The sequence below is a fragment of the Leucoraja erinacea genome, unplaced genomic scaffold, assembly GCF_028641065.1.
Source record: "Leucoraja erinacea ecotype New England unplaced genomic scaffold, Leri_hhj_1 Leri_534S, whole genome shotgun sequence".
Lineage (NCBI taxonomy): Eukaryota > Metazoa > Chordata > Chondrichthyes > Rajiformes > Rajidae > Leucoraja > Leucoraja erinaceus.
The window spans coordinates 91,095-101,471 of NW_026576437.1; the positions used below are offsets into that span (position 1 = coordinate 91,095).

At 48.2% G+C, this 10,377-nt stretch overlaps 1 protein-coding gene across 1 annotated transcript; it reads right to left on the reverse strand.

Moving 5' to 3' along the window:
• Positions 1-229: 229 nt before the first annotated feature.
• LOC129694075 (ABC-type oligopeptide transporter ABCB9-like) lies at positions 230-10,369 on the reverse strand (the record flags this gene model as incomplete). Its single annotated transcript, XM_055630803.1, has 5 exons — positions 230-475; positions 2,276-2,412; positions 5,516-5,675; positions 7,258-7,431; positions 10,220-10,369. Coding segments are annotated over 5 exons (867 nt in total), but the record flags the coding sequence as incomplete, so codon positions are not given.
• Between the last annotated feature and the right edge of the window lie 8 nt (positions 10,370-10,377).

Here is a 10,377-nt window from a genome sequence, read left to right on the forward strand (position 1 = left end):
GATCTACCTGCGACTCGACCTTCATAGATCCATGCACTTGCACCCCTAGATCCCTCTGCTCCACAACACTACCCAGAGGCCTACCTACCATTTACCGTGTAGGTCCTGCCCTGTCCTCTCCCCACGGCCTGCACTGTGAATATCTCTCTCCTTCTCCCTCACACTACATGTCCCTCGTCTCCCTCTTCACTCCCTCCCTTCCACTACAACTCCCCACCCCGTCCCGCCCTCACTGTCTCTCCCCGCGTCCCGACCCCTTCTCTCCCGCGGCCGCTCCCTGCTCTCCGTTGGTGAACTGCCCCAGCACCAGACGGGAGTAGCAGCCGCCCAGCTCCATCAGCTGAGGGTGAGTGCCTCGTTCCACCACACGGCCACCCTCCAACACGACGATCCTGTCCGCCCGCTGCACTGTCGTCAGCCGATGGGCGATCACCAACGCTGCTGCTGCCGGCTCACGAGCCAAGGCCCGCTGGATCTGCGGGGAAGAGGAGTTTAATGCTGATGGACTTTAATGCTGATAAATGTGAGGTGCTACATCTTGGCACGACAAATCAAAATAGGACGTACATGGCAAATGGTAGGGAATTGAAGAATACAGTTGAACAGAGGGATCTGGGAATAACGGTGCACATTTCCCTGAAAGTGGAACCTCGTGTAGATAGGGTGGTAAAGAAAGCTTTTAGGCCATTTGGAAAAATGGGCTGAACGATGGCAGATGGAGTTTAATGCTGATAAATGTGAGGTGCTACACCTTGGCAGGACAAATCAAAATAGGACGTAGATGGTAAATGGTAGGGAATTGAAGAATACAGTTGAACAGAGGGATCTGGGTATAACCGTGCATAGTTCCTTGAAGGTGGAATCTCATATAGATAGGGTGGTAAAGAAAGCTTTTGGTGTGCTAGCCTTTATAAATCAGAGCATTGAGTATAGAAGTTGGGATGTAATGTTCAAATTGTACAAGGCATTGGTGAGACCAAATCTGGAGTATGGTGTACAATTTTGGTCGCCTAATTATAGGAAGGATGTCAACAAAATAGAGAGAGTACAGAGGAGATTTACTAGAATGTTGCCTGGGTTTCAACAACTAAGTTACAGAGAAAGGTTGAACAAGTTAGGTCTTTATTCTTTGGAGCGCAGAAGGTTAAGGGGGGACTTGATAGAGGTCTTTAAAATGATGAGAGGGATAGACAGAGTTGATGTGGACAAGCTTTTCCCACTGAGAGTAGGGAAGATTCAAACAAGGGGACATGACTTGAGAATTAAGGGACTGAAGTTTAGGGGTAACATGAGGGGGAACTTCTTTACTCAGAGAGTGGTAGCTGTGTGGAATGAGCTTCCAGTGAAGGTGGTGGAGGCAGGTTCGTTTTTTATCATTTAAAAATAAATTGGATAGTTATATGGATGGGAAGGGAATGGAGGGTTATGGTCTGAGCGCAGGTATATGGGACTAGGGGAGATTATGTGTTCGGCACGGACTAGAAGGGCCGAGATGGCATATAACAATTTACAGCACGGAAACAGGCCATCTCGACCCTTCTAGTCCGTGCCGAACACATAATCTCCCCTAGTCCCATATACCTGCACTCGTACCATAACCCTCCATTCCCTTCTCGTCCATATGCCTATCCAATTTATTTTTAAATGTTAAAAACGAACCTGCCTCCACCACCTTCACTGGAAGCTCATTCCACACAGCTACCACTCTCTGAGTAAAGAAGTTCCCCCTCATGTTACCCCTAAAACTTCTGTCCCTTAATTCTGAAGTCATGTCCTCTTGTTTGAATCTTCCCTATTCTCAAAGGGAAAAGCTTGTCCACATCAACTCTGTCTATCCCTCTCATCATTTTAAAGACCTCTATCAAGTCCCCCCTTAACCTTCTGCGCTCCAGAGAATAAAGACCTAACTTATTCAACCTATCTCTGTAACTTAGTTGTTGAAACCCAGGCAACATTCTAGTAAATCTCCTCTGTACTCTCTCTATTTTGTTGACATCCTTCCTATAATTAGGCGACCAAAATTGTACACCATACTCCAGATTTGGTCTCACCAATGCCTTGTACAATTTTATATGGGGAGAAGGCAGGAACGGGGTACTGATTGGGGATGATCACATTGAATGGTGGTGCTGGCTCGAAGGGCCGAATGGTCTACTCCTGCACCTATTGTCTATTGACTGAGCTGACAGTGAGCATTTGTTCCCCAGGGCTCAGCCCACATTGACGTGCACAAGGTAACGGTGCGGCCCGCTATGGGCATGCGGTAACTGCTCACCGATAGCTCGGTGTGTGCGTCCAATGAGCTGGTGGCCTCGTCCAGGACCAGAATCCGCGGCTGCCGGACCAGGGCGCGGGCGATGGCGATCTGCTGCTTCTGTCCCGCTGAGATCTGCCCACCGGCCTCACCCACATCTGCTCAACGGAGAGACGCCGTTACTAACAACACAGCAATTGTCCTCACGGACAGAGATCAGTCACACACACAGAGCGTGGTCCACAGTGGAGGTCTATCTATTCATAACAAGCGGATTTCAGTATAGGTGTAAAGAGGTTCTTCTGCAGTTGTATAGGGCTCTGGTGAGACCACATTTGGAGTATTGTGTACAGTTTTGGTCCCCTAATTTGAGGAAGGACATCCTTGTGATTGAGGCAGTGCAGCGTAGATTCATGAGATTGATCCCTGGGATGGCGGGACTGTCATATGAGTAAAGGGGTTGGACAGGCTAGATGCAGGAAGATTGTTCCCGATGTTAGGGAAGTCCAGGACAAGGGGTCACAGCTTAAGGATTAAGGGGAAATCCTTTAAAACCGAGATGAGAAGAACTTTTTTCATGCAGAGAGTGGTGAATCTCTGGAACTCTCTGCCACAGAGGGTAGTTGAGGCCACAGTTCATTGGCTATATTTAAGAGGGAGTTAGATGTGGCCCTTGTGGCTAAGGGGATCAGGGGGTATGGAGAGAAGGCAGGTACGGGATACTGAGTTGGATGATCAGCCATGATCATATTGAATGGCGGTGCAGGCTCGAAGGGCCGAATGGCCTACTCCTGCACCTATTTTCTATGTTTCTATGAAAGATTGAAAAGACTAGGCTTGTATTCATTGGAGTTTAGAGCGATGAGGGGCATCTTATAGAATCATATAAAGTTTTAAAAGGACTGGACAAGCTAGATGCCACATAAATGTTCCCAATGTCAGAGTGGTAGCGGTGTGGAATGAGCTTCCAGTGGAAGTGGTGGAGGCAGGTTCATTGGTATCATTTAAAAATAAATTGGATAGGCATATGGATGAGAAGGGAATGGAGGGTTATGGTATGAGTGCAGGCAGGTGGGACTAGGGGAGATTATGTGTTCGGCACGGACTTGTAGGGCCGAGATGGCCTGTTTCCGTGCTGTAATTGTTATATGGTTATATGGTTATAATGATTGCCTGATGTAAAGCAAATACTGAAAGTCTTCGTAACTTCTGCTACACTGTAAATTGCAAATACTGAATCAAGTCCTTGTTAAGGACAAAAGAAAGAGCGCGTTCCCGTGGACGGTGTGCGTGCGTGCCACAGACCTCGAGGTCACACGATGGCGCAAACCATGCAACTGCTGCCGCTGTGTCACAGCAGAGACGGCACCATCCCTTGAGCACAGGACCCTAGTGATGCCCACACTAGTATAGTAATCACACCCTGGTGAACTGCACACTAGGACTGTAGTGATCAGACGCTGGTGATTCCCACACTAGCAGAGTGATTAGACTCCAGTGAACTGCACACTATAACCATATAACAATTACAGCACGGAAACAGGCCATCTCGGCCCTACAAGTCCGTGCCGAACAACTTTTTTTCCCTTAGTCCCACCTCCCTGCACTCATACCATAACCCTCCATTCCCTTCTCATCCATATGCCTATCCAATTTATTTTTAAATGATACCAATGAACCTGCCTCCACCACTTCCACTGGAAGCTCATTCCACACCGTTACCACTCTCTGAGTAAAGAAGTTCCCCCCTCATATTACCCCTAAACTTCTGTCCCTTAATTCTGAAGTATTTTCCTCTTGTTTGAATCTTCCCTATTCTCAAAGGGAAAAGCTTTTCCACGTCAACTCTGTCTGTCCCTCTCATCATTTTAAAGACCTCTATCAAGTCCCCCCTTAACCTTCTGCGCTCCAGAGAATAAAGACCTAACTTATTCAACCTATCTCTGTAACTTAGTTTTTGAAACCCAGGCAACATTCTAGTAAATCTCCTCTGTACTCTCTCTATTTTGTTGACATCCTTCCTATAATTGGGCAACCAAAATTGTACACCATACTCCAGATTTGGTCTCACCAATGCCTTGTACAATTTTAACATTACATCCCAGCTTCTATACTCAATGCTCTGATTTATAAAGGCTAGCACACCAAAAGCTTTCTTTACCATCCTATCTATATGAGATTCCACCTTCAAGGAACTATGCACGGTTATACCCAGATCCCTCTGTTCAACTGTATTCTTCAATTCCCTACCATTTACCATGTACGTCCTATTTTGATTTGTCCTGCCAAGGTGTAGCACCTCACATTTATCAGCATTAAACTCCATCTGCCATCTTTCAGCCCATTTTTCAAATGGCCTAAATCACTCTGTAGACTTTGGAAATCCTCTTCATTATCCACAACACCCCCTATCTTGGTATCATCTGCATACTTACTAATCCAATTTACCACACCTTCATCCAGATCATTGATGTACATGACAAACAACAAAGGACCCAACACAGATCCCTGAGGCACCCCACTAGTCACCTGCCTCCAACCCGACAAACAACCATCCACCATTACCCTCTGGCTTCTCCCATTCAGCCACTGTTGAATCCATCTTGCTATTCCTGCATTTATACCCAACAGTTGAACCTTCTTAACCAACCTTCCATGAGGAACCTTGTCAAAGGCCTTACTAAAGTCCATATAGACAACATCCACTGCTTTACCCTCGGCAATTTCCCTAGTAACCTCTCCAAAAAAATTCAAGAAGATTAGTCAAACATGACCTTCCAGGCACAAATCCATGTTGACTGTTCCTAATCAGACCCTGTTTATCTAGATGCTTATATATATTATCTCTAAGTATCTTTTCCATTAATTTGCCCACCACTGAAGTCAAACTAACAGGTCTATAATTGCTAGGTTTACTCTTAGAACCCTTTTTAAACAATGGAACAACATGCGCAGTACGCCAATCCTCGGGGACTATTCCCGTTTCTAATGACATTTGAAATATTTCTGTCATAGCCCCGGCTATTTCTACACTAACTTCCCTCAATGTCCTAGGGAATATCCTGTCACTATCATTACAACGATCGCACACTAGGCCTATAGTGACTCCCACACTAGTATAGTGATCGGACCCTGGTGATCTAGATTACTGACTCCACCTGCCACTGTGTGCCGGTCCCCTGTAGCCGGCACAGGGCAGTGCCAGGGTGCCAGTGTGAGGAGGGTTCCCTGCCCCCTCTACCCGGAGCGTTGCGGCTGTACCTGTGTCGAAACCGTGGTCCATCCTCTCGATGAAGTTCCGTGCGCTGGCGCTCTGGGCAGCAGCGGCTACGTCTGCCTGCGGGCAGTGGTCCAGCCCGTAGCGAATGTTGTCCCGCACCGATAGGGCAAAGAGTGTCGGCTCCTGACCCACGAGGGCCACCTGTGGACAAGAGACGGGAGCTGCCTCAGGGAGCTGGCACCACATGGGCATAGTGTACACAGTGGCATAAAGGGGTGGCACTGAGTGTACACGTGGAGCATGGGGGCCCACTGTATACACATGGGGGCCCACTGTATACACGTGTCACATGGGGGCCCCACTGTATACATAGAAACATAGAAACATAGAAATTAGGTGCAGGAGTAGGCCATTCGGCCCTTCGAGCCTGCACCGCCATTCAATATGATCATGGCTGATCATCCAACTCAGTATCCCGTACCTGCCTTCTCTCCATACCCCCTGATCCCCTTAGCCACAAGGGCCACATCTAACTCCCTCTTAAATATAGCCAATGAACTGTGAGTGGTGAATCTCTGGAACTCTCTGCCACAGAGGGTAGTTGAGGCCAGTTCATTGGCTATATTTAAGAGGGAGTTAGATGTGGCCCTTGTGGCCAAGGGGATCAGAGGGTATGGAGAGAAGGCAGGTACGGGATACTGAGTTGGATGATCAGCCATGATCATATTAAATGGCAGTGCAGGCTCGAAGGGCCGAATGGCCTACTCCTGCACCTATTTTCTATGTTTCTATGTTTCTATGTGGCCCTCGACTACCCTCTGTGGCAGAGAGTTCCAGAGATTCACCACTCTCTGTGTGAAAAAAGTTCTTCTCATCTCGGTTTTAAAGGATTTCCCCCCTTATCCTTAAGCTGTGACCCCTTGTCCTGGACTTCCCTAACATCGGGAACAATCTTCCTGCATCTAGCCTGTCCAAACCCCTTAAGAATTTTGTAAGTTTCTGTAAGATCCCCTCTCAATCTCCTAAATTCTAGAGAGTATAAACCGAGTCTATCCAGTCTTTCTTCATAAGACAGTCCTGACATCCCAGGAATCAGTCTGGTGAACCTTCTCTGCACTCTCTCTATGGCAATAATGTCCTTCCTCAGATTTGGAGACCAAAACTGTACGCAATACTCCAGGTGTGGTCTCACCAAGACCCTGTACAACTGCAGTAGAACCTCCCTGCTCCTATACTCAAATCCTTTTGCAATGAAAGCTAACATACCATTCGCTTTCTTCACTGCCTGCTGCACCTGCATGCCTACTTTCAATGACTGGTGTACCATGACACCCAGGTCTCGCTGCATCTCCCCCTTTCCTAGTCGGCCACCATTTAGATAATAGTCTGCTTTCCTGTTTTTGCTACCAAAATGGATAACCTCACATTTATCCACATTATACTGCACATGTATCACATGGGGTCACACTGTGTACACGTCTCATGGGGCACTGTGTGTGCACGTATCATATGGGGGTACAGTGTGTACACATGTCACATGTTGGCTCTGAGTGTGTAAATGTGTCACACAGAGGCACTGAATGTCTTCACGTCACAAGATGGCACATTGTGTATTAGTGTTACACAAGACACTGTCCACTCACCCCCTCCCACACACTGTCCGGACCCACCCCTCATTGACCACTGACCTTTGACCCCCCCTCACCGATCCCAGCGTAACCGCCACGTGTCCTGACCCTCACTGCCCCCTGACCCTCAGTGCCCTGACCCTGTGCCCCCTGACCTTGCTGTGGTAGTACTTGTGGTCGTATTCCTGGATGGGCCGCCCGTCCAGCAGTATGCGGCCAGACTGAGGCTCGTAGAAACGTTGCAGGAGGCTGACGCAGGTGGTCTTCCCCCCTCCCGAGGGTCCCACCAGGGCCGTCACCTCCCCGGCCCGCACCTCGAACGACACGTCCTGCAAACACACAACACCCCGACTCGTTAGCGGTGAAAACTTCATATCATCCCGACACCCCACTCACACTAACCCTTGCCCCGGAGCCCACCCAATTCTCTACCCGTCCACTGCGCTCCATCTGCGCACAGAGGAAGAGAGAGCAACAGAACAAAGTCCCCAATACCTGCAACGATGCCAGCAGCCCCCCCTGCCCAAGGATAGGTGAACCCCCCCCCCCCCCCCCCCCACATCCCCATCCCCCCCCCAACACCCTCTCTCTCCCAACAGCCTTTCACCAGGACAATACACAATAGGTGCAGGAGTAGGCCATTTGCCCTTTCCATCCAGCACCGCCATTCAATGTGATCATGGCTGATCATCCCCAATCAGTACCCCGTTCCTGCCTTCTCCCCATATCCCCTGACTCCGCTATTTTTAAGAGCCCCATCTAGTGCTCTCTTGAAAGCATCCAGAGAACCGGCCTCCACCGCCCGCTGAGGCAGAGAATTCCACAGACTCACCACTCTCTGTGAGAAAAAAGTGTTTACTCGTCACCATTCTAAATGGTTTACCCCTTATTCTTAAACTGTGTGTGGCCCCTGGTTCTGGACTCCCCCAACATCGGGAACATGTTTCCTTCCTCTAGTGTGTCCAAGCCCTTGTATGTTTCAATGAGATCCTTCTAAACTCCAGAGTGTACAAGCCCAGCTGCTCCATTCTCTCAGCATATGACAGTCCCGCCATTCCGGAAATTAACCTTGTAAACCTACGCTGCACTCCCTCAATAGCAAGAATGTCCTTCCTCAAATTAGGGCCTATGCTCATGGTGAGAGGAGAGAATCTTGAGTCAAACAGTGTGGAAACATGCCCTTCCCCCAACATGCCCATGCTGATCAACATGTCCCACCTACATGAGTCCCACCTGCCTGTGCTTGGCCCATATCCTAAATCTCAGGTTCCATATAAGATTGTTAAGGGCTTGGACACGCTAGAAGCAGGAAACATGTTCCCGATGTTGGGGGAGTCAGCTACAGTTACAGAGATAGGTTGAACAAGTTAGGTCTTTATTCTCTGGAGCGCAGAAGGTTAAGGGGGGACTTGATAGAGGTTTTTAAAATGATGAGAGGGATAGACAGAGTTGATGTGGACAAGCTTTTTCCCTTTGAGAATAGGGAAGATTCAAACAAGAGGACATGACTTCAGAATTAAGGGACAGAAGTTTAGGGGTAACATGAGGGGGAACTTCTTTACTCAGAGAGTGGTAGCGGTGTCGAATGAGCTTCCAGTGGAAGTGGTGGAGACAGGTTCATTGGTATCATTTAAAAATAAATTGGATAGCATATGGATGAGAAGGGAATGGAGGGTTATGGTATGAGTGCAGGCAGGTGGGACTAAGGGAAACAAAGTTGTTCGGCACGGACTTGTAGGGCCGAGATGGCCTGTTTCCGTGCTGTAATTGTTATATGGTTGTGGTTATAGAAAGCATTTTATCAGGATGCATCACAGTTTGGTCTGGTAACAGCTCCCTTCAGGACTGGAAGAAATTGTTACAGGGTACTGATTGGGGATGATCAGCCATGATTGCATTGAATGGCCATGCTGGCTCGAAGGGCCAAATGGCCTCCTCCTGCACCTATTGTCTTTTGTCTATTATCTATTGCAGCGAAATCAGCCAAGACCATCACACCAAGCAACCTCCCTTCCATTGAGTCCATGGATACCAGATTCTGCTTTGACAAGGCCAGCAGCATCATCAAGGAAAATTGCACCCTGGCCACTCTCTCTTCTCCCCTCTCCCATCGGGCAAAAGGTACAGAAGTGTGAAAACACACAACCCCAGTTTCAGGATCAGTTTCTTCCCAGCTGTTATCAGGTGACAGAATCATCCTACCACAACCAGAGAGTGGTGCTGTTCTACTATCTACCTCATTGGTGACCCTCGGACTATCCTGGATTGGACTTTGCTGGCCTTATCATGTATCTCTCCATTGTAAATGGGTCGATTGTGATCCTGTATTGTCTTGCTGCTGACAGTTAGCACACAACACTGGTATGTTAGCTTTCAGCGAATGGTATGTTAGCTTTCATTGCAAAAGGATTTGAGTCTAGGAGCAGGGAGGTTCTACTGCAGTTGTACAGAGTCTTGGTGAGACCACACCTGGAGCATTGCGTACAGTTTTGGCCTCCAAATCTGAGGAAGGACATTATTGCCATAGAGGGAGTGCAGAGACGGTTCACCAGACTGATTCCTGGGATGTCAGGACTGTCTTATGAAGAAAGACTGGATAGACTTGTTTTATACTCTCTAGAATTTAGGAGATTGAGAGGGGATCTTATAGAAACTTACAAAATTCTTAAGGGGTTGGACAGGCTAGATGCAGGAAGATTGTTCCCGATGTTGGGGAAGTCCAGGACAAGGGGTCACAGCTTAAGGATAAGGGGGAAATCCTTTAAAACCGAGATGAGGAGAACTTTTTTCACACAGAGAGTGGTGAATCTCTGGAACTCTCTGCCACAGAGGGTAGTTGAGGCCACAGTTCATTGGCTATATTTAAGAGGGAGTTAGATGTGGCCCTTGTGGCTAAGGGGATCAGGGGGTATGGAGAGAAGGCAGGGATGGGATACTGAGTTGGATGATCAGCCGTGATCATATTGAATGGCGGTGCAGGCTCGAAGGGCCGAATGGCCTACTCCTGCACCTAATTTCTATGTTTCTATGTAACAAAAGCTTTTCACTGTGGAGGGAGGCCATTATTTCACTGTACAGGTGGCAATAATTAAACTAATCAACACATCGTGACATTACCTGTAAAACCTGTACGTCGGGTTTCGCTGGGTAGGAGAAAGTCACGTCCTTGAACTCCAGGTGACCCTGCAGAGATTCCGGCACCAATGTCCCGTCAGTGCGGACTCTGGGCTCACGGTCCAGGTACTCAAAGACTTTCTCCGCTGCGGGGGGAAGAG